This window comes from Pagrus major, chromosome 13, assembly GCF_040436345.1.
Source record: "Pagrus major chromosome 13, Pma_NU_1.0".
In the NCBI taxonomy this organism is placed as follows: Eukaryota; Metazoa; Chordata; class Actinopteri; order Spariformes; family Sparidae; genus Pagrus; species Pagrus major.
Window position 1 is genome coordinate 20,593,782 of NC_133227.1, and position 25,685 is coordinate 20,619,466.

Sequence of the window (25,685 nt, forward strand, 5' to 3'; positions counted from 1 at the left end):
GGACAACAGGATGCCTTCAGTGTCGAGCCCTGAATACAGTAAACAATAGTTTGCCATGAGCTCGATGCCATTTTGAAGCTGAGGAAGAGCTGATCAATCATCCGCTCATCTGTGAAGTATTAATCTCCAATGAATAATGAATTTAATAATGTCACTGTGTTTCTTGATAATGTATGAGCTGATGAGAACTGGCAATAAATACAAGTCTCAGTCGCTGTACAGAATGTCTTGTTTATTGGTTGTTGTCATACATTTTCAAAATTACTATATGCTTCGTATCTAAAGACTCTCAGATGAATTGTACTGTCTCTAAAGACAGACCGAGTAACACCTGGAATACAGGGCAGCTCCCACCAAGGATGTTTGGCTGTTGACAAATAACATTCAGTGTAATTTCTGGAGGCAAATGTTCATTTAGTTTCGAGGATCAGAAAAACTTTGATTGACTGGTTTAAATGTGTTTTCATGATTACCAAAAGAGTATTTAATTGCTATTTTCAGAAATGCAAGTACTCCCATGAACTATGATAATATGCCCCTGGTGAGAATCACTCTGTTTTACAAGTGCACACTGCAGATTGACTTTTTATTTGATAATGTTATACACCTGTGGAGGAACAGCAGACACTATCAACACATTTGTGCTTATCTTTTTTTTTTCTTTTTTTGCGAGTTTTCTTTTTTCTGTTAAATATCAGTTTTTGACATATTCTTTTTCACAAGAACAGACTAAGTTAAATCTGTTATAAGTTTTGTATACCAACATGCTCACAATGTTTCTGAACCATTTTTTCTTTTTTCTTTTTAGTGTCAGAACAACAATAATCAAAACAGACGCCCTTTTGTCTTGAACAGTGCCAGATCTACCATGGCCATGGTATCAGAATAATGGGATTTTCTTTGTGGTTTGCAGGTTCATCAAAGGCAGGAGGAAAAGAAGAGGGCCTGCAGTCATGAACGCAGGCTTCACTAGCAGGGCATGACTATAATTTCAGAGAAGGGCACTCCAAAACAACATAACCTGACAAACTTGACATCAGTTCACAGTCTCACATCCTTTTTCATACATCACATTTCACTTGAAACAAAACCTCAAGTCATTTATCAATAAGATTTACATTATCGGTTGTTCTTTTCTGGCCAAAAGAACTTCAATATCTTGTGCTCTGAAGGTGAAAACTGGTCGGCATGATCTACAATCTTTCTCTCTCATGACAGACACATGATTTGTGGCTGTGTTGTGCATGTAAGGTGATTTTTTTTTTTTCTCTTTCAAATACTCTTGTTTTTTTTTTTCCTTTTTGTTAACTTTATACATTGTGCAAAAACAGCTGTAGTCTACTCTAGAAGGCCACCAGGTGTCTTGGTATTCATTTTCACTCTGTGTCTGTTCAACAGCACTTCTAATTGTGTCTTGTGACAAATCTGTGTTTCAGAATGCTCTCTGATATATTTCTGTGACGGATCGATATCGTTGTTGAATTATCTTAAAGTAAACGAACCCAACACAAAAAAATGCAGGCAAAGTCGTACAGACGTGATCCCGAATATTAACGTGCTCTCTCGCTTAAACTGGACTGAATATGAACAACACAGGACCAACTACTGCAGATGTCAAAAATAAGTTTACAAAAAGCTATGCAATTGTTCTCTCTTGATAATCAGACTTTCACTTTTCACATCAGTCATGTTTTCACCTGTTTCTTCAAACGATTGACTGTATATAATGATGGACGACATGAAAATGAAGCCAAAACATCTAATTGCCCACATTATAGGTCATAAACTCTGCCCCCTCCATATTAGCAGATGGTACATGGGCCAAACTAAGAAGTCAAAGTACGCATCAAACTTTTCTCATTAATTGCTTCTGTTATTTTAGGTAGTTTTTAATTCAATGACGCATGTTAAGGTGTTAATTGCTCAGATAAGTTTGGCTTTTGACACTTGAGGCCATAAAAAGGGAATGCGGTGTTATGATTGATAGCTGAACACCGATTTGGGGGGGGGGCCAAGTCCCGAAAACACTTTTTCCCATAAGCTTACATTGTGAAAGAGGCGGATGTAAAACGCTGGATACATTTTTTTGAGCATCACAACCCCTGCGAAATGACTCATTTCACTATCAGAATTTGAGCTGTTCAGTCTGTTTTTCTACATTTTGAAAGTATAGAAGAGCTGCACCATTACTTTGTTTTAATCCCAACTCCCTAAACCGCAAGTTAGCCGCTCGGTAGCTGGAAGTCTCTAGTGCATACATTATGAGGAAGGTCAGAGTATCTTAAAACCCTGAAAGTCGAACATTATAAGCTTCATGTGCCAATGGGCAACTTTTGCAGGAATGAATGGGGCTCCACCTCTGATGATGTATCCAGATTTTCCCTTATTTGATCCATGGTAGGGGCGGGACCTCAACATCACGGCTCCACTATCCTGGATATTTTGGCTTCATTTTTGCAGTATAGTGGAGATATGTCTTCCATCTTTATACAGTTCAGTTGATTCAGACTGCTTATTGTATGTGGATCACTTTGGCCAGATAATAATTGTACCAGCACCTGAAAACACATGTTTCATGGTAAAAGGAGGAAAATATTCTCAGCATGCTGTTCTCAGAAAGCTTATAGAGGCAAAAATGCAACCAGAAGCGATCTACTGTCTGGTGTAATGCTCAAATTGAGCTATTTCTTCCTGTATTTATAAGCTGTAGGAAGACCAGCATACATTTGTTTTTCATCACAAGTCCACGTTTGAATCGTACACCTGCTGTACTGTATGTCATCTTACAACAAAATCACGTGAAAACTGTTTCCTTTAGACCTAATCCAGAAAATTAACAGGGGAAACAACACCTGTACAAAGATTTACATAAAATGTGGTCATTTTTTTGTGTATATTGGCTCTTTACTCCACACATGAGATTTGAAATGAAACAGACTGTGGTGTTAAAGTCCTGATTCTCAGCTTTAGCTCGAAGGTGTTTACATCCACACAAGATAACAGGTTGGAAAATGCAGAAACGTCTCCTCCAAATGAAGTTGTCTTCTTCAATATTTGGTTGCAAATCCAGTCAATGCTCTCCAGCTGCCATACTGCTGCAGCTGTCACTTCTTACAGGCTTTGGGAGCACTTTGCATTCAGTCTGGTTCTTAGTAGTGAAACACAAGATCAGTCTGACTGAGGTGAAGTGACCGACTTGATCGGTCAACAACACTTCGTTGTCTTGTCTGTACGTTTGGAATCATCACCTATGACTGGCAGGAAAATTCACCCAGAGCTGAAAGTTAGCACTTTCACTTCATAATCATTTGTTTCATTTCAAAGCCAATGTTCTTGAGTACAGCACCAACACAACAAAACACATCACTGTTCTAACACTTTCTGACTGCACTGTACGGTAAAACAGTCACAGTTGAACGGTTTGTACCATTGTACCTTGAGTTTTAAGCAATTTTTTTGTTTTTTTCATTCTCTTCAGGCCTGAACATACATTTTCAGATCTATTAATCTCAACTCAGCATGTCAGACTCATGTGCTGACAGTCTGTTTATGACACTGTTGTCTTGAAAAGCGAGTAGCTTTTCATTTGTTATCATGGTAAATATATATGTTATACGTGTGTATTATATTTTCCCTTATCCCTGATGGCACAACACTCTAAATAATAAAACGAGAATGGCTGTATTACATTAGCGTCAGTCTACTGCATAACTAAGAACAGCGGAGCGGCCACACCTCATGGATTTGCATGTTATATACAGAGAGTATAATACATTATTCTGGTTAGGTATGATTTATGATGTTTATTTACATATGATATGTAGTCCGGATTAACATATAACAACTCCAACTTAAGATAAATGACTTTAAAATGAAAATGTAATATTCTAGCAATGTAGAAAAATAAGTAATATTCATCGTATTGACATGAGGAAAATGGTTTTGTATCTAGCACCTATTGCAACTGTATTATTTTATACAATAATAAACCATAGCAGATATATGGGCATCGCTGAATACAACTAGAAATTTCTGATTACCCTTAACCATCTCACATACAGGAAATACAGTTTATGGGCAACAAGAGGGAATTTGATAACCTATTAATTTAAAGGCCTTTAGATAGAAAAATAAGTATAATAATTTATTTTTTTTATATATTAACATATCGGGGACACTTTTAAATAAACTCATCTTTGAATAACATTATACTATGTATATTTTGTTCTTATTTGTATGTGCTTTTAATTCAACTTTATACTTTGTGCTTTGTAAAAGCTATGATTGGTTATGAAGCCCACTCCCCTGCACTTTCATAAGCTGCAGTGACAAATCATGAGTAGTTTTAATCAAGTTCCTCTGTGGAAATTGCTTTCCACTGTCCCCTCTGTTTTTATCGTCCTCCTACAACACAGAAGGTCATTCTGAACTTTCATCTATACAAGTCGATTCATCAATATTCATAACTTCTTGACCAAAGCTGCATCTTTCATCATAGCTGTCTATCACACTATTCATAAATACCTTGAGTTTTACCTGAAGCTGTGGTTCTAAGCAGTCGTTCACTAATCTTATCAGCTACTTCCTCTTCTGGAAACTAGCTCTAAATCTGATCAATGTGTCTAATACGTTGACCAATACGCCAGTATGAAATGTTGGCTTTCTACATTTCTGCAAACCACAGATATGTTCAGATTTGTAATCAGGAAATCACTGCCTATTATCAATAAGACACGGGGGCATGGTCCAGCCTTTTTTTTTTATTTGGCAACAGAACCATGTAAGCCATTATTTTAAGGACTTGTTGGGACAATTTCCAGTTTGTGGGGACCAAAAATATTTTGTTGGAAAGTTGGGACGTCTCCAGCCGTTTTGTCAGCTACAACATCGGGTGTTTTTATAGAGACATCATGACATGTCCAGCCTTGTTTGTGGTGACCAAAGCAGGTATTTTAAGTCAAAACATAATCTATTCCTAACCCTAACCAAGTGCCTAAACCTAACCAGACCATATCATAACAAAAGTTTCAACATGTCTGTGGTTTGTAAAACGTACATTGCCTACATTTACTCTGGTGGTTGGCTTGGGTACATTGGACATAATGAGGTTTTAGAAGCTTCCTTCTATGGTACTTTGAAGATCATGCTTTTTATTAGCCCCTCAAAGTCGGATTAATTTACAAAAGTTAGGTGTTGCATATTACTGCTGCATGTATTTGTTCTATTATTTTGACAATCTGCTGTACAATATGTTCAATCCTTTTTATATATGTTCTCTCTTTCAACGTCTCTCCTAAAACAGAGATTTCCATGTCAATAACACTACCTTTGTAAATAAACAATTAACTAATCTGACAATGAATGAGTTGAATGCCATTTATCATTTTTAAAAGTCTACCATCATAACTTAACATAACAAAAATGTTTCGTGTTTACAACATCAATGAATATCTTTGTACTTTTTTTCACTTACTGTGGTCTATAATTTACTTTGCAGCCTGAAATAATAAATCATTCTGTCAGCAACATTTCATCCAGTGAGAGTCTTAAATAAATAACAATCAACCTACTGGGGAAATTAAATTCTTGAATTGTGCTCTTTTTTCATATATATATATATACTGTATATATAATAGCTGTCTGCCATCTTTGTTTCTGTAACCACATCACAACACATCCCATTGACTCTGACAGATCCAGGAGTACATAAATGAACACATGAATAATGGCTAATTTTCACTAAATGCACAAACAGCTTGTCTTTGTCAGTAACCCAGGAGCGTCATTAATAACTGTAAACAAGAACCACATCTATCAGCTCTATCAGCGGACCCTATCATCAATAATTATTGATCACTGTGTCGACAGTCAGGGTGGAAAGCATCTGTCTATGTGTTCATGGTGTTAGCTTGTGTAGCAATCCTGTCCCATTCTGTTTGTATTTACTGGTGTCTTACTTAGCATGGTTTAAATGACCTCATGATTGATCGCTCTGTGTGTTTGTATGTGGGAATGTATCCGTTTATTTTGGTATTATAATGAGCAAAAAACCCTATTACAAGTGTGTTTGTGGAGTGTTAAACCGGGAGTTTTCTTCATTGAACCTTTGTATTTCCCCATGGGTTGGCGATCAAATCAAATCCTTCACTCTTTCCCTTATCCTTCACACAGTAACCTGTATTGCTCCACATCCTGCCAACACCACAAAAATCAATGCAATGCAGGGCAGTTAGATTCACTTGGGGTACGTTTGCAATATAACTGATATTACAAGAACAAAATTAATTGCGCTGCTGATGAAATCGTACCTCCTCCTGCCTCAGAAGTCCCCTAATGTTGCCTAAAAGTTAAGTAATCGACCTAGCCTTTTACGCCACCCTGGCAGCTGAGAGCTCTGCGTGTATTTATACTGAGAGCACTGTCGAGACAGCATGAATTATTAATGGGTCCTGATGCAGATTTATCGGTGACCTCTAGGCCACCTGGGTGCGAACACACACACATAAACACACACATTCACATACTAAATCAGTGTTTGTCTTTGTGTTTTTTCAGTGAGATGATGACAGATGACACTGCGTGCAGTCCAGTAACCCTCAGTAACCCCCAGTGTAGCCATTAGCCGGCCTTCGGTTAGTTGATGGGTTCATAGAGGATGTCTTTCGCCCACCTGGACTGGTCCACTGGGATAAATTATTCAAAGCTCTGAAGCATTCAGCAAGGTACAGCACATACTTACAGTACATACAGTTGGCCTAAACTACATACACACACATACGTACTACATATGTCAATAAGAGAACAGTCTAGTTCTGATGCTTCTTGCTAGCGTCTGTGTAGACTTTCATCCTACTGTCATAAAGGTGAAGTTTCCCCCAGAAACTGGATGCAAATGAGTTCAGTGTGATCTCCCTTTTGTTGCAAAAGTCGTGATCAAAAAACATGTAAACTGATCCTTGGACTCATGTGTCTGCCCCCTCTGTCCTGCTGCCTGGCTCAGAGGCGGTACTTTCGCAGCAGGTCGGCCTGCCACATGTACTTCTTCTCGGGGAACCTCTCCGGGATCTTGATCTTGCGGAAATCTTGAATGCACTTTTCCAGCTCCTCCTCCACCGTCATCTTCTCTTTCGCCGGCCTCTTCTTGCAGCTGCTGGTGTCGCGGGAGCTCGCCGTAAGCGTGCGCAGCAAGTCACTCTTCCGCCTCTGGTCTGACTGCTGGATCATGGTGATGGGGCCCTTTTTCAGCGGCCTGTCCAGGGTTTGGACATTGGCATGGGGATGAGACTGGCGGCTGACGGGGCCGCAGATCACCGTCCCTTGGGGAGAGCTGGCTTCTGACTGGCTCTCAGAGCTGGAGGTGGAGAGCTCGTTGAAGGAGGTGCCGCTCTCACCCTCGCCGTCACCTTTGTGGTTCTTGCAGCAGCAGTCACATGGAGGGGAGGACCAACGTGATGGACCACCTGCAAAGAGACAGAGCCAGAGAGGGAGCTAATATTAGTCCAGGCAGAGCTATTTTTTCCAGCTTTTCTTTCTTTCAGGGCCAATCATCAGGAAGAGGAAAAGGAGACAATGACACAAAGAGACCCACAAATTAGTCAGAAGGGAGAAGAAAGGCAAAGTAAGAAGCACTGAACAGAGACAAAGAAGAGGAGTCAGCAAACGCCAAATGGCTATCACCTAGAACAAAGTGACATGGCATCAGGGACAACTGGCTTGCTTCCAGTCCAATCATGGAAGTGAGCTGGCTGACTGTGTGACAAGCCAGTATTGTTCAGAGAACTACCGCCGTAGATCCATGCTGTCACATCAAACAAGTGGAAGAGCTCTGAAAGCACACCGTGAAGGTCCAGATTTAAATGCTCTAAATATATTTACAGTAAGACTGAAGGCTGAAGGCAGCGACATTTGAACTGCAAAGACATTTAAGTGCACAAGGAATAACTGTACAGAAAATATTGCATGTGCAGCCGATTTCTCTGAAGACTGCTGTCCTTTTCACCAGCCAACCTTTTAATCTCTAACTGCCATTCTTAGCAAAGGCTATAAAACCCAGGAACAATACACATTCATGGTCTGATCAAACACAGAAAGCCACGTTCAAATCAAAACGACTGATCCTTACACCGATAATCAGTGTTGTGATTCAACTGAAACTTATATTGTGTCCTTACTGCATGCAAGCGTCCAGTGCGATGCAATGTCGGACACTCACTGTCCACACTGAATCCAGTAAATATGCATTACACCGTGTTAACGAACCACATACTTGCGCTGGAGATTAGATTGGAGACTTAACCACTCGTGTTAAAAGATGCGTGAGTTTGCTAAGAAACCAGAAACTTTGAGCTCCCTGGTTTTTGTAGTAAAAGGGGTGGTATTGTATAGATAACTCGTCTGCGGCCAGTGAGGATACTCCAATAGGAGACATGGAAATCAAGCTGATTTTGTCACTGATGTTTGTTCGCGTTGCTTGCAGTTAGGGCGTAATGTCAAACTTGCGGTGCAGAACTTTGTCTTCCCCTTCCAGCAGTGAGAGTCAACATACTTATGACACCTTAGGCTCCACCATACTTCTATTTGCTCCGATGCTACAGTTGCTCCCCCCTCAACATCTGACAAACCAGTCTTTGCTGGTTGACATAAAATGTACTGCTGCCGATGCACCAGCACAGGAAGGTTTGCTCAGACTGTAGATGTAAAAACTCTGGTACATGGTGAAATTTATCTGGCAGTAAACTCATTTGCAAGGTCTTGAATTTAACAGACGTTCATTTATATGTAAAAGTCCTGCACTGTAGGTTAAAACTTAAATTACAAGCATTTATAGTTATATAAGCCAGATCAAGAGATGTCAAGGTTTAATATTGTTACAGCAGCATTTAAGACGTTTTGTGTATTGCAGGTCCCACTACATTTCATCATTTAAATGCTGTTGAAGTAATAGTTTTAAGTAACCTTGACTTCTACGAGCAGTTTGACCTTTAGAAATCTCTTGACTCGTAAATCACCAAATCAGTAATTACCAAAACAATGTTTTGAAATCCTGCACAATACTTGAAATTGAAGTGGTACAAGTCAGAGCAGCGTGTCAGTTGAACTGCTTTTCTCCCAGCGCACAATCAAATCGATTTTAGTACCACAACTGTGTTTTCATATGACCTGCTGGAGCTTACACTGAGCAGGAGTCAAAACAGAAGCAGGGTAACTCAGTGTTGATGAGGTTGAGGCAGCTGCCCAGTAGTTGTGGTCTCGGCCGATAACGAGATGAAAGCGGCGATCTGCAATCATCGCTGAAAGGAATCAATTGCCCGGCCTAACCTCTGCGTGAGCATACAGTACAGGCTGAAAGGCTCGGAGGAACCAGAGCAGCACCACACCTCTCACTGCAGGAAGCAGCCATTTATTTTTCATGCTAACCTCCTGAATAATTAAAGAGGTATCTGTTGCTGATGGACTCCTCTCTGTTTAGTGAGGAGAGAGATCAAAACCCTTGAGGCAAACACACACATGCAACCCCCCTCCCACCACCAGCACCACCTTTTGATTTCGAGCCCGGCCGCTCAGCATCGAAACTACCGCACACACACACGCGCGCTCTCAGGCTTTCGCATCAAGTTCAATGGTACCATCGTTCCTTTTCATGTGCTTCTGAGCATTTTGCTTCAAACAAGGTAGTACAAGGCTATAAATAACGCTGCTTAAAATAAATGCCCCCTATGCTTTTTACTTCCTTTCGTCCTCCCTGGCGTGCAGAACGGCAATCAATCACAACCGAGATTTGTTACCTCAAGTACCGCTCATAAACAGCATCGTAACTACATTTATGTGGGTATAAATGAGAGAAATATTGCTTTGACACTATCACACTGTTCGTCCAAACTGCAGGTGGACTAACATTCTGTACAGCACGAACACACATCAACGCCTGCCTGCCTGCTGTATGTGAAATAAACATCACCATCAAAGGCTGTGACAGAAATGGAACACTTTACCATCTATAACAGCTCTGAATCTCTATAATTACTGCTGGCATTTTCAGCTTCCAACACATTTCTATGCTCAAACACACTTGCTTCAGACAAAAGACAGAGAATACACTACTGAGATGTAATTTGCAGGTATACGTGGATGGTGTCCTCTACACGCTGGCAGGATAGAGAACGTTACGCCATGCGAGACACAATTACGTCTCCCCAACCTCTGTTTAGGGACACACGAGTTAATTTATGTCACTGAGTGAATAGGTAGCTCCCTGATCGATGAGATGCAGACTCGTAATTGGTGTTTTGAAAAATGGCCCCGGACTGTGGTGAATTGTGAAGTCTGCCAGTAGCCATGCTGCCTGTCCAAATAAAACTAACACGATGAGACGGGTAGAGCTGCTGTAACAAATGTCTCAAAGTGCCTTGGTGTGTATTCGCGTGTGTGTGTGCAAAGATTTTTATCCCTGCATCCGAATATTTGATATACGACATTCTGTTTAAATTTTGGCGTTAAGTAATTATATCCACCTCTACACAGCTTTTCATGCTCTACATCTCGACAGTGACGTGCTGCTGTAATTTGCAGGTATTGTGGACGGCTATTGGCCTGGCTAGCACTAAAGACTACCAGGGAGGGATCTGATTTATCATTTTGACCAGTTGGATTTCCCGACAAACCTTTAGCTTCGTGACAAATTGGCCGGCAAATAATTCAATCGAGGACACCATTTAGAGGGACTGAGATTTGTAAAATAAGTCATTGAGTGGTGTCTCCACCCTCATCTACACGGTCGAACTGTAATTATGTTCCCAAAAGGATGTCGTGCAGGGTTGATGCTTTGCAGCACATCGAGGCATGTTAGCAGTAAAACCAATTTCCTCTGCTAATTGAAGTGAAAAAAAAAAATGAAAAAAATGTGTAAATGTGTGGACCTGCGTTTTCTCATTGGTATTTACACTGTATGATTATCGTGTCTTGCTAATTGAGGTGAAAATGAAAACACTGTTTATGTTGTGTTCATTCAGGTTTTTTTCTTTCTGTTTGAACATGTTTTTTCTTTCTTCATTGCTCCTGTTGCTCCACTTTTATGCATTCAGTGTGACTCCCCTCCATTATATGAAACCGTGATAGAAACTATTCAGTAAATTGATTTCAGACTAATGTAAGGGCCCTTAAAGCAACAATTATGTCACTTTTTACCTCAAAATAACAGCTTCAAAATCATTTGTCTTATAATAGACACTGCACCTCCTCCCACCATCACTTGTTTCTGCACTGTGTAACTTCAGTGAGAGGGTGGGATCACAGCGTTATATACATGTCACTTCAAGATACAAGTTTCAAGACGTAATGAGTTTTGTTTGTGATTAGCATCTACATTAAGTCTGCAGACCTGGGATTTCTATTTACGACAGTGGTGTTGCACTCAGAAACTGTGGGGGGATCCAAATCTCCCAAAATCTCTACACAGCTACTGTCGCTAGGAGGAGGAGGAGGTGGAGGATTTGAATACCCTGGTAGCTGTCGGTGGCTATCCTCATGAAACGGTGTATAAACTGGATTAACCGGTAACAGAGGCAGCAAAGAAGACACATACAGAGAGTGATAGAAACTGAGGTATAACAAGAGTGAGATCAGGTTTGTTTCTTGCTTTGGACAGTAGCCAGGCTGCTAGCCCCATCGCTAAGTCATATTGCTAGCAATCGTCTATATTTGTTTGTGGCTGCTGTTAGCAATGTGGTTGTCTTTGCTTTTGTTTTTCAGTTGTTTCCTTTTTTATTTTGAAGAATCTAACCTCCCGTGTCTTCTGTGTCTGTCCACTTCCTGTCTTTGTCTTTTTCTGCCCTTTTCCGTGTACACCTGTGTTTCATTTGTTCATTCGCATTTGTGTCTTTAAACCTGTGTTTTTCCCTCTCTCTTTGTCAGTTTGTCTGTTTTGTTCTCTGCCCTTGTGTTTTTTGCAGTCCTGCCTTTGTTCCCAGAACTTCATCCTCTATTTAGTTTTGTATTTGTTTTGTATCGCAGCCTGTTTTTGTCAGCGCTGTTACTTGCCCTTTTCACTGCCTGCATTTGGATTTTTGGACCTCAGCTTACGTTATTAAAGCTCGCTTTTGTTTCTTAACCTGCCTGCCCTTGTGTCTGCATATGGGTCCTCACATTTTTGCAAACTATAATAGTGGCACCAACAACAATACCACTTGGAAACACTGGGGAGACTTGATACCAGAGACAATCCCAGTCTAATTTTGCCAAACCTTTGATGAATGGTGCATTTTGGCAGTGTGCTTGGGAACTTCCAAATTTAAACTAATGAAGGTACCATAATTAAAGGTCAAGGTTTTAGAGTCTACAGGCTATAGCTGCCACACAAACTGTTTGATTCTAATTATACTGAGGGGAATGATGCGTCTTGTTCTGAGTAGCCGAAAGCAGGCCTGCATCCATCACTCTAGGTCAACACTTTCAATTGAAAGTTTGCTCATTCTTCCGCACCTGAGGGCATCTAAACTGTGATAAATTTATTTACTAATGGAGCAATATCTTGTCCATGAACCCTGGTTTGGCATGCTAAATTTCCTCTTGTGGAAAAAGTATACAGGATTATTAAAATAGCACCAATTTCTTGTCTTGTCATTGTCATAGATGAGCTACTTCAGCAGTCTAAATGGCAGGAATTTGACAGTTTCTCCTGGAGACAGGTAGGCGATTCTCCTGAATGAGCCACTCAATCAAAAAGTAACCTGAGGTTCATTGTTCATACTAGTCAGGAGATGTCTCGGGGAGAGGGCGTCCCCACTTCCTGTCAATCACGCCCACGTTTGTGTCAGCATTTTTGAAAAGATGTAGAATAAATCACTGAGGCGTAGAGGTGCAGTTAGCAAGAATGTGTCTGAATTTTAACTGAATACTGATGTTGTTTTTGTAAATCATGGCACTTTTTGGCATTTGAATAACACAATCCTGTCACCTAGTCACTGCTTGTTCAATTAACAGGAGGCTAAAACTGGCAAAAAAAAAAAAATAGAGATGTTTGATTGTCTCGAATGTATGTCTTACCACATTACAGTTTAATTTTATTTTCATCATCTATTTAAAAAAGTGCCATTCACAAAAAGGATTTGTAAGGGGGGAAAAAACTAATCATCATGACTGACAGGACAAGAAAATGCAAACAAGATCAGCCGATATCTTTACCACTTATTAATAACTGTCAAACAAGTCTTCACATGTGCCTCTTGCTCACTCTCACTCTTGTTTGCATTATTTCAGTGATACCACTGCTTTTTTTTTGGACAACCCAGTGGAGGCAGGGATGATTCCTGGCCAGCTGTACAGTCCTTAGGCAGAGTTTTTATGTCTCTCCCGGTAATGACTTTCATTATCGACCAGTAAATGGCCCAGCTGCCCTTTGCAGACATAAATGGATTAAGACACAAACAAGCTAAGTAACAGTATGTGCTGGCTTACAGTAACAAGTCAAACATGTCAAACAACTTCACAAACTAGTAACTAAGAGTATTATATTTGAACTAGACTGATTCAGCAAACAAGTCCAATTGATCTCCTGCACCGTTTGATGCAAAAACAGGAGCCGAAAGGCAAAGTAGTGGGTTTAAGGCTGGAAGACGACTGGTTCAACTGGAAAAGGTTGTACTGTGTGAGCTTTTGGAAATGTTTGTTCTTGTTCTTATTCATTTATACTGTTTTTTTTATATATCTTTCTACTTTTGTTGCTTTTAAATCTTACTTTCTCTTGTCCTTTACTTTCATTTTATCTCCCATGTCTGGTTTTATTATCCCTCTTAAAGCACTTTGTAACTCTGTGAAGAAAAGTGCTATATAAATAAAGTTTATTATTATATTATTATTACTGAGCTGCTCCTGGGTAAGATTGTGTTTAGCTGTGTAAATTACAGGCAGGGAGAAATAGTATGTTTGCTCGCAAAACCTACAGTATTCAGTACTGTTCAGTATAAGATCCAGTCTTACCAAGGGTTTTAGTCTCAAATACAGTGATAAAATACTTTTCTTTAAAACATACACTCAATAAGGTGCACCATGTAGTTTTTGGAGATTTGTTTTATTCCTAAACAAACTAAATAAACAAACTCTTTTTGTTTACACGACTGAATAAACTAACTGACATTAAAAGACAACACAATTTAACACTGTTTTACTTTGTTTATATGTGGCGGACCCTGCCACCTTTCTAGCTTCAAACAGTCTTCTGGGGACCTTATTCTCCTCTGAGAACAGCTTGTTTATATAGTTATGGAGTTTGTATTATAACCTCATTGATATTGTAAATATTTAAATTCTGAGTTTGAAATTCTTCTCCAAAACTACATATAGCCCCTTTACAGTAAGTAACAAAAGTAGTATACAAAAACTTCAGACATGAAAACCTTTGTGTGTATGTGTGCTTCTGCACATACATCACCGTGTGTGTGAATGTAAATGCTATTGTAGGACTAGTATACGTGGCATCAAGTGCTCTAATGTGAGAATAAGGTCACTATTTCCTTCAGGGCTGAGTGTACATATGTGTGGGTGACTGTGTGTGTCGAAGCACATGCATGTAACGTGTGACTTGAAGCACCACGCGTCTGATGTAGGTCAGTTTGTGTGCTTCGCTGCAGCCTCCACATACATCATGTATGATTTAGTTTGGCCTGTGTGTGGATGTGTGTGTGTGTGTGTGTGATACATGCGCCATCAGCGAGTGTGTGCCCGCCTGCGGTCATCCCTCAGTGTGTAAGTGACATTGGCCTTGGAACTATTATCTGTATGCCGTTGGGCAGAGAAAGGGAGGCGGATGTCAGGTGGGGTTCCCATTCATGTCATCAGAGGTGTCAGACTGTCGGCCGTGCCTCTGGCCAGCATCAGTCAGCGCACACACCTTTGCTCTTGTGTGTGTGTGTGTGTTGTGTGATACTATATGTGCAGCAGTTGATTCATGTGATCTCATGTTGTTTCTCTTCGAGGGAGGTCTGACTGAAGTCTAATGACTGTCACACGCCATTACGCGCACGCACACAAACACACGCACACACAATGCTTCCTGACAGGTGCTCGAGGCTCTGATGTATTGATCTCAGCAGGGACCTCGGCAACTTGTGTTAGCTCTGGCCGGTAAACAGACCTGGCAGACTCACACTCACAATGAAATAGAATAAACACACACGTGGAGTCCAAACCTAATTTTCTATTCATATCTACCATCCATCTATCAACATCATTTCAGCTATTATTCAAAGGTTAATTCATTTTTCTTGAAGGAGCAGCGATAAAACGAACATGTCATTGAATATCTTCATATCTTCAACAATAATACTGACTTATGTATTCCATAAGACCACTAACACAATATCCCTCATATGTAATATATTCCATGTTATTTTGTTGAATGTTTCCATGTCGCCTGACATTGCTATCTGTATAACTTGTGCTTTATCACCCTGATTTTTGACCCCCAGGCGGAGTAACAATTTTGCATCCATTTGCTAGGATCTTCAGAACATGCTGACCCAACTCTGGCCATTATCTGTTAAACAGACCACAACCTTTTCTCTTTTTAAGCTCGTTGATGTCAGATACGGCACACTCCGATTTGCTAATGTTCTCAGTCAGTGCTTACCCCACAAATACTGCATCCTCGATTCTATTATCTTCCTCCATCCCCATTTTGAGATGAAGCAGCACTGAAGTTTGCAAAATCAAAAAGCGTACAGAGCCAAAAAGCACATTGAATTACTTGTCTTTAAACAACTCGTGCGGCACGATTCAACTCTTTTGTTCCCAAAATATTGTAGTCCAAACAGACTCGGATATTTACCTCATTATGTTGGGTTGCTCTGAGAGAAAAGAAATTATGTTTCCGTCCTGAGTAGAGATTCAAAATGGGGAAAGCTAAAACTATTCAAATATTTGGTGGCCACACAAACATGAAGAGACACTTAAAGGTGCATTATGTAGTTTTGGGGAAGACATTTTAATCAGAAGAGAAAGATCTTCATTGATGGGGGGTTTTTTTTGTGCCTAAACAAACTAAATTAACACTCTCTTATATGTGGCGGACCCTGCCACCTTTCTAGCTTCAAACAGTGTTCTGGGGACCTTATTTTCCTCTGAGAACAACATGTTAATCCAGTTATGGAAAAAAAAAAAAATTGTAATTATTAAAATTCTTCACAAAAACTACATAGTGCCCCTTTAAATGTGTAGAAAAACACACAGCACAGAATTAATTTTGTTCCCTTCTTTCTTCTCTTCTTCTCCTCTTTTCCATCTTCTCCTTTCTTTTCTTTTTTCTCTGCATGTTTCACCTTTCGCTCTTCCACTCCACATGCATCGCTCCCTTACCATTCCCCCCTCTAATGCCTGTATCGATGGGCTGGCGCATCAGTGGAAGAGTATGGACGATTGCCCTCTGATTGATTTCTGTCATACAGCCTCTCAGCGCTGGGAGGCTGTTCACCGGAGATAAATGATGTTGGCTCAACAAAAGCAAATAAACCTCTTCTATCTATCACTCCCTCTCTGTCACTTTTTCCCCCCCGAGTCCCACCTCAACTCTGCCGTCTGCAGCTCTCTGCCGCGGCGTCTCGCTCCCCGGCCCGCCTTCCCGTCTCCTCCTCAGTCTCTCGCTTTTTCAGCTGTCTCTCTCTCTCCATTAGTCACTTTCCAATTTATTTGTTTCCTTCGGATTTATTCTCTGTTACTTCCTTATCTTATTTGCTTAATTTTGGCAAGTCAACAGCCCTGAAAACTCAGACTCCTGCACTGCTCCTCACCCTTTGTAATTCAGCAGTTCAATCCAGTGTTACAGTTGATTTGCACTAAGCAGACAACAAATCAGATCATTAGTGATTTCTGGAAAAAATGCAAATTAGCTTGAAATCTAACAATGTGGCCGGAAAAAAAACAGAGAACAGCTCTAAATGAAGGAGAAAACATGAACATAAGCTAACTGATCGGGTATAAAAGAAATCAAGTCATTTGGGCTTTTGTTTTGACAGTGATTATCATCTAATTTAAGCAAAGTGATAGAACTTGTATCCACGTCCTCTCAACCTGCCTCTTCTTATCTACTCCTACTCAATTACTGATTTTGCATTCTGCATCGCTCAGAGACTGAGTCTGAACTTGTTGCATGAAAAGTCAATTTAGCTCGAGAAAAAGTGAGTCAAACTCAATCAGTCATCCGGCTGCTTACATTACTCTTTCGTGATGGATGTTTCGCTGTGAGACAGTGCAAAATGGAAGAAGCAAAGAATGACAAAGGCACCTGCGAGTCTAAAGGAGTGACTCCTTAACCGGTTTGAAATAATTGTAAACTTCGCAACCAATTTTTCCACTGCAACTGCAAAAAAATATGACTTCAATAGCAGCATGAAGGTGACAGCAGCTGATTAAGCCTTTAACTGCAGTCATGTCGATGTCACCACACAGACAAAGAAAGTTAAAGATGCTGTAGTTTAAAGACGGGCACTTTCAGCCATTTTTAAAAAAAAAAAAAACAGATGTTCTTTCTTGGTGTGTGTTTTGGAGGTTGCATAGTCAAAACCATCTATTAGCAAAAATACAATTTGATAAAACAAATTGAACATCATCATCATCATCACTCACACTGTCCTCCAGTGGTTTCATTCAGTCAAAAAGAATTTCGACATCACCAAATGTTAGCCTCTGGGGATTTTGTAAATAAATGTATCGAGAATGTTAGCTGTAAAGTCTGTGCCTACCTGTCAGCCAGCCCAAAGGCCTGTGATTGTGCTTAAATATTAATCTTCTGTCCAAAAGGTTTAAAGGTCCCATATAATGCTCATTTTAGGTTCATGTCTTATAAGGTACAAGAATCACCCTCCATCTGAATGCTCCGTTTTAGCGCCTGTCTCTTTAAGGCCCCCTTCTGAAAAACCCAGTCTGCTCTGATTGGTCAGCTCTCACAGGCCTGAGTAGGCACTGCCCACTGTGTTTCCTCACTTTCATCTCACTTTCTACGATATGGTACCTTTAAGACTGCAGTTGTGATAATGACTGGGCTGGTTTGGATACTTCATCTTAGTAATGCTGGGAAAATGTTCATGTCTTTTCTCCATTCAGAGACACTGTTCCCTTAATGGATAGAATGGATCAGACTAAAGTGCATAAGGTCCTTGTAAAAGGGTGCCATAGCAACATAATACCAAAAGGATGAAATACAAGCCACAAGCTTTTCTGTTTAAGCTTCAGTGACAACTCAACAAGCCTGAAATCATACGTACGGCTTCTACTGTACTTCACAATCACAAGACAAGTGGCTTTGATCGATTACAATATAAAACTGAATTACTAACGTATGCTATGCTATATAATCCAGAGGAAAAGTGAGATTACATTACCGAGTGCTCAGTCTACCCTGACAAAAACAAAGCGAGAGACAGAAAGAAAGAGTTTGTTCCTCCCATGAGTATCAGACCGATGTGTAGCACCATAGAGAATCAATCAGAAAAGAGGGAAAATGAGACGCTGGCTGTACCCTGTGTGATTTTCTGGGCATATGAGTCTATTTTCTGGTGCAGGGCTGATACCACTTCAATAAAATGGATTTTATTTTAGTTCTAAGGCTCAGACAAATGCTCTCTGGGTCCATAAAGTCTGTCTTTTTTTTATTCGTTAACAGAGCCGCTCCTAGCGCTGAGGCACAACCTCATGTCACCACAGGTTAAATGTAATAAAAATAAAACAATGTGTTTATGAGGAGATTATCTTTTTTTTTTTTTTAAAAATTCCTTCCTTCCATTTAGAGGTCAGCAGAATGGCAAACAAAGTTGGCAGTGATTCAGCATCTTGCCCGAGAACACTTCAGCATGACAAATGCTGGACAAGTCAGAAGTCTCAACCTGCAGCAGTCTGCATTGCTTCTCAGCTGTCTGGTTTATAGCTGGGGGAAGAGGCTCGGTTGGTCAGATATTGATTAAACCGTCCCTGGCTCTTGGAATGAGTTCTGGACAAAGATGTCAGCTGTCAAATGAAAAATTCAGCATATTCAGAATGCAAGAGGCGTGCATTCCTCAGCAGGTTGTTTTGGTTGGCGCTATATCTGCAAGGTTGGCATAATAGATTACAAAAATGAAGCATTTCCTATCCCTCCCCTCTTCCCACTCTCTTCTTCTTCTTCTACTTCTTCTTCTTCTCCCTGTCTTTCCCTTGATGCGGCCTAATTAGTCCCTCAAAAGGCGGTGTGAAACGATGTGTGTGACTGTTCAGCTTCTTAAACCAGCCACTTCTTTTACGCCAGCATTTTCTCACCCCTTGCATTTAAGAAGCATATGCCTCGGTGAGTGCCTTTCTGCACTCCCGCTTGTTTTGTTTCATGTGTTTGCCGAGGGAAAATGCCTCTCATGCCTTCAAGCAGGTGTTACATTTCGCTTCAGAGAGTGACACTATGCGGTGACAGGAGTTTCCATTTGGAGCGGCGCGTTTCATTCCCTCTTGCCGTCTCTCCATCTCTCATTCTTTCCGTCTATCGATTGCCTCCACTCTTCCTCTCCTGGAGCCTGCGGATCTGAGTGTGTCTCGCCACGGTGATCTAAAACAGCGTGTCTAAAAATGTATATCGCACGCGCCAGTGCATGTAAAATTCACCATATGTTAGAGAAGCACACTGGCAGGCTTTGTCATGAGATTACGAGAGCCACTTTGGCAAATTGGCGAGAACGGCCGAGAACAAATGTGATGCCACTGGCACCCACTGCTTTTATTCTCATTTCAAGTTGAACGAGTAGAGGAAACGATCAGTACTATTATGTTGGTGGGGAGTGGAGTTAAAAAAGAATTAGGAAGAAAGTTGATAACGTTCTAAAGTACGGTTGGAAGTTCAAGATCACTTGAACATGAAGAAAAATGACCAATTAATGTCTGACATATCAGCAGGGTCCTGTCCCTGCATGTACTGAAGCTAATTGTAACAACGGGGACTTGCTTAGTTCGAAACACATCAGAGTATCTGTGTTAATGCAGGCGCAGTGAAACTCTCCCCTTAAAGACCAGTCGTACTGATTACTAATCAAGCTTCCTCCTCTGAATGTTCAAAAACTTTCCATTTTAGAGCTTTTTGGCAGGCTCCAGCCTCTTTCCGCATTCATTAATAATACTTGTGCAAATTATCCCTCTCAAACCACCATATCAGCCCTCTTAAACATTCATCATAATGCAAATTAATGATCCTCCAACTCCGGCCTGTCTCACATCGAACACCAGACCATCAGTGCTGACGCTGTCGCTGTTTATATTTCAGATGTTCTTTTAATTAGGCTGCTTATATCAATAAATGTTAGGGAGGAAAATTCAAAGTATAAACTTTTTCTTAATAAGAAACTTCATGCGTTTACATTTTTTGGTCATTCAGAAAGCAAAAAGGGCACAAAGAGTGATGCTACAGCCAATACAACTTTGACGTATATCTTATTATTGGTCTAGTCGCCAGGATAAAATGTTGCCGTGGTGGCGGGAGATGGAGGGAATGTTGCCAAGACAGTGACTCAAGACTGAGTTTCAACATTTATAAAAGGAAACCATTTGATATTCTTGACAAGGGACCATAGCGTTTTAACATTTGTAAGCATCACACCACCGAATACTTTAAGGGGACCTTGGGACAATTTCCAGCTGTGTCTGTGCAATCCAATCACCAGAATAAATGTACGTTTCTGTAAAACCACAGATAAGTTACAGTTTTATATTTCTTCATGTTGTTTAGGTAAAATTTTCTCTTCAACGGTATGCTTATACTCTGGTTAGGTTTAGGCACAAAAACAACTTGGTTATGGTTAGGAAAACATCATAGTTTGGCCTAAAATACCTGTGTTGGTAACCACAAACACGGCTGAAGATGGGCTTCCCGTGAAAAACATCCAGTTTTGCTTGCAACTAACACAGCTGGAAATTGTCCCGAGTTCTCCTTACAAATATCCAGTGTTGTCACGTTTGCAAATGTTGAAACGCAGACTCAAACTGTGGTCACCTGTTTGGCAGCCTTGTCGCCTGTAACTACCATCCCCTCCACCTCCAGATGTGAAAGTCAGGTCATAAACATGTAATGGCAATGCAGTATGGCACATTTTCTACAGATGTCAATATGGTACACGTATCTGTGGTTTGCAGAGACGTTAACTGCAAACAGATCCTAGCCGGTTTGTGGTGACCAAAGCTGATATTTTAAGCCAAAACATGATCTTTTCCCAACCCTAACCAAGTGTTTCTTGTGCCTAAACCTAACCAGAGCATAAGCACAGGTGGTGGTTGTTGTTGGTTATTACTACATGAACCAGCTTTAAGTAAATATCGTATTGTTTGTATCGATTGTCAACAGTTTTACTCCCATGTTGGTAATTAGGTTTTTGGCCATTAAGGGGTCTGTTATTTTATCCCCAGGTCTATTCACAACCATCCATCAATCCACATATCTGTCAATCAATTCTACATCTACTATTCCTCCATTACTAAGCTTCTTCGCCTTTGACCCTTCTATTGATTAATCATCCATCTTACGTCCATCCTACAGTGCTTCGCATGTTTGGAAACCGGGACAGCAAACACCACTGTTACTTAAAAAAATAGCAAATGTCAACCAAAGTTGACACTAACCCTAATTTTAACAAATTCCTTTCCACATTTTGGTCCAGGCACTTCCTTTGCATTTAAAATATTCATGTGTGAATGTGACTTTGTCCCCTGTGGGCTAACACGGGTGATTAATAGAAGCCTATGACCGGGGGATTCTTTACAGTGAGAAAACTAGAGTGGGTTTTAATCTTAAAGCAACCAAGCGGGCAGCCTGAAGCAGCAGAGACTGTTGGCACCACTCAGCCAGCATCAGAGGGAAGTGGAGACCACATAGCAGCAGAGTCCTGCATTAAAGGGTTACTCTACCAGTTTTAAACATTATAGTGTGTTTACGTGTCTTTGGCAGCACTACTGCATACAATGTGAAAAAAAGTAGCAGAAAGCCTTTTGTTGCTCCAGAGGAAGCTGCATGGAATCTGATAAACTGCCTCAGTGATGTCACTCAGTGGCTAAGATGCATTGTGGGTAATGTAGGCACCACATTTTTAAAAGGAAGAAAAGTGGAATAAAGAAAGTGATATTTCTGGGTTTGCTGTATTGATTTTGATCATTTGATTTGAAGCTGGCCATGATGAGTCCAACAGTGTAACAGGAGTGCAATGCTAGACCAGTGGACTACTTTTCATAAAATCTGCCTGTATTATCCACAATGCAACCCAGAAGCTGAGTGACATCACTGGAGGCAGTTTATCAGATTACATGCAGCTTCTTCTGGAGCCACAAAAGGCTTCATTCTACTACAGTTTACATAAGTTGTAGCACTCCCTAAGACCTGCAAACACACTTTAATGTGTAAAATTGGTGGAGTTACCCTTTAACAGTGAATAAAACAACTAAACTCTACAGTCGAGGGATGGGTTAGGTGTACAGGCTTTGACAGAGAGATAAAAGTGTCAACAACATGAAAGGCCTTTTAAGCCAAATTCATATTGTATTATTTATAGTAGAACAAAACATTATTTCAAAAATCAAATCAAAGCAGCTGACAAAAAAGCTTCTCTCTGTGGTCGGGTGTTGTCTTAAAACTCAAAAGACAAAATGGTGAAGTTTAAGCTAACATTCGTACAGTGTGTGAAGACATGCGTACACACAGTTATATAGACAGTATGTTTATGTTTGTGGTAATAAAAGTGCACAGTGCACATTGCTCCTGACAAACAGAAGCACTCTGGCGCAGTGTCCACTGTTGAATTATCTACGATGTCAGTCATCACCAACAAACAGGCTGTAATCGGCAAACAATTGCACGAGCATTATCACTGCCCAGCAGAGCGCTCACCAGCCACTATCTCTGTCCCTCCGTCACACACGTTCACTCATTATCCATCTGTTACATACACACACACACATACACAAGGTTGGGAAGGTTACTTTCAAAATGTAATTGCTTACAGATTACTGAATGTTTCCTCATCACTGTAGTAATCCTGACACAATGCTGAGTGTCTCTGTGGTTACTGTACAGATATATCAGGATGACTCTGGAATCGGAGGTTAAATGGCGTTTCGTTTCATTTTAATTCCACCATTATCGTCATTTTGCAAGAACGATCATCCATTTTTCATCTTCTAAAAGATGGCTTTATTAATTTTTTTTCTCATCATTAGCAACGTTGAGCCTTACGGTCTCTCATTTCCGCTTCTTTTCCTTCTCCCCCTCTGGTCACAATCAGTCTCGTTTTTGCTCAGTTTCCACCCACTTGTTTCATCCCTTCTCAATCACTCCACTCTATTGTCTCCTCAATCTGTCATCTGACCCCTCTTATCTTTTTCTGCCAACATAATGGAGTGCCTTTACACTCTCGTCTCTGTCTCTTTTTCCTTCTCTTGTCTCAGTCTCACTTTTAAGTACTTGTTCGCAACATCTTACATCTTCCCCAGTTTCTTCGACCACTCTTACTGTCCTTTCTAGCTCTATCCTCGATGGGTACCGATGATGTCACTTCAATCGCCATTTTTGCTGCGACGCTGGAGCAGTGGGATGTGACAGCCTTTTCGGGGTGTCCTTAATGATGAGTGTCTGCCCTTTAGACCCATGAATCAGTTGGCCTTTCCGATATATAGTCTGTGCATGTGATGCAAGACTTCAGCTAAATGCAGCACTAACCCACCTCAACTTATAAAACATTCATGCCTCCTCCTGTGCTCTGTGGCCCCTGTATCAGTTACACCTATTAGTAGCAGATAGGACCCTCTTTTCCCAGCAGGCACTCTGGCATCTTTTTGAATAGTGCAGGAAATGTCACCACTTCCACCGCTCACATGTCTCATTTTTCAGATGTTTTCATCCACGAGACTGCGACTGACTGCTGATGTTTTTGTTTACTGTCGTTCTCAGGAGGCTGACGACACTGTTGTGCAGGAGCAAATCCCAGGAGAGGCTGGCTGTTCCTGAGCGGTAATGGTAGTACCATGTTCAGTTAATTAAGTCGCACAACTTGTCTGTTGTAACTGAAACTCTGAATGCTGCATGGGGGACTGCATGACGGAGCTGTTTGTAATCACGAGGAGGTGGAATAAAGCATAACAAGCCCGTGGCTAGCATCTGGTCAAGGTGAGAAAATGTGGAAAACAAGAAAACATACCTGAAATGTGTGTATTACGTCTTTTAATGACGATTACCGATAAAGTATAATGGTTTAGTGATGCTTCATTTTATTCAAGCAATCTAACGAAACTGCAAAACATGTTTTTACAGACATTTACCATAAAAAAATCCTGTTTCATATTAAGACAATATACCTAGAAAATCACTTTTCTGAAAAAAACAGTCATACAAGTTCGTAAATTTAAAATTGTAAGAATCCACCATTTTTATGACACCATCATACAGTTTCTCTATTAATGGTTTTGAGTGTAAATGTTGTAGTTATCACTGTAAAATCACTGTATTCGCTGTGAAATGAGGTTATTAGTGTAAAAACACAGACCACAGATACTGTAGCCCAATACGGTCCACTTCAATATGTGGGTAGTTTGTTCAGTTTATGTTCGAAATTGTAAATGCTACTTTTTGTTAGCGTTTTTAATATTTCTGTTCAATTAATTGTTTGTTTTTTTTGTGCTGTTTATAGTTTTTACCATCAGTGAGCTGGGTGTGATATTTCTTGAGACCAGCTGTAAATTGGCACCATGACACTGGGCTCCTCCTCTGTGTTGAATGCCATGAAAGGTTTCACCTTTTGGAGCAATTCTGCCAAAATGGTTATACTAGAATACAGTGCTGTAACTGTAAATTCTTGAGGATATGAACTGTACTGTAGTAATTTGTGGGTAGATTGACAGATTTCCAATTGTTATCCACTCAAAAGAAATTACAGTGAGTGTTTAGTTTATAAAAAACATCTGTATTTTACTTGCATGTTGTAGATTGATATAATATTTTTGTAAAATAACACAATTATGCTTTTATATAAAATTTAGCAACCTTCAAATTGTAGACTTTAAGTATAAAATTACAAAGAATGTATACAGGGAAAGCTGTAATGTCCCAGTAATTCATTGTTGAATAATGTATAATATTTTACTGTAATTTCTGCCATGGCTCTATAGGTTCTTTCCCTTTTTTATTTTTACAGTGTAGTCAAACCTGTTTCTCTGCGCTGCTAATGGCATCTTTGTCACATTCATACACGTCAGGGTGGTGCATGTTGTGTGTGAATATGACAAATGTAGTACTGCTGCGCTGCCTTTCGGTGGAGGACTTCATGAACAGTCAACCGCAGCCCCATGTGACCATTTGAATTTAACAATTCGTGGGACTGGCACTGATTTCCCATGAGGAGTCAGCAGCCAGACATCTCAAGTGCTTGGGCAGCGAATGTGTTGTCCATTCTGCAGCCTGGATGCCTGCCTGTGCACGACTGAGGTGACTGCGAGGAGTGGTGGACTGTCAGGAACAATCATGGCTGACATCTGAAATATTACAGATACAGAAAATAATCAGTTCATGGAAGAGCCCTCTGTGGCATTGTGTTGGGAAAAAATGTGTAAAAATAGTTGACCTGCACGCATCTCTGAGGGACTGCTCAATAATTCAAGGCTTCTAGAAGAAATAAGTATATAAATAAATATAAAAATTACATAAAAGC

The 25,685-nt window shown here is 40.3% G+C and overlaps 1 protein-coding gene across 2 annotated transcripts in view; it reads right to left on the bottom strand.

The window, feature by feature from the left end:
• Positions 1-6,996: 6,996 nt before the first annotated feature.
• The window catches only part of kctd16b (potassium channel tetramerization domain containing 16b), a 79,640-nt gene continuing 60,951 nt past the window's right edge, over positions 6,997-25,685 (bottom strand). The window contains exons 4-5 of one of the 2 annotated variants that reach the window (XM_073479972.1): positions 10,518-10,532; positions 6,997-7,403 (exon numbers count right to left, since the gene is read on the bottom strand). In XM_073479972.1, the coding sequence (XP_073336073.1) occupies positions 6,997-7,403; positions 10,518-10,532 (422 nt within the window). Of the gene's footprint in view, positions 7,461-10,517; positions 10,533-25,685 lie in introns of both variants that reach the window. The other variant, XM_073479971.1, reaches the window with a different exon arrangement.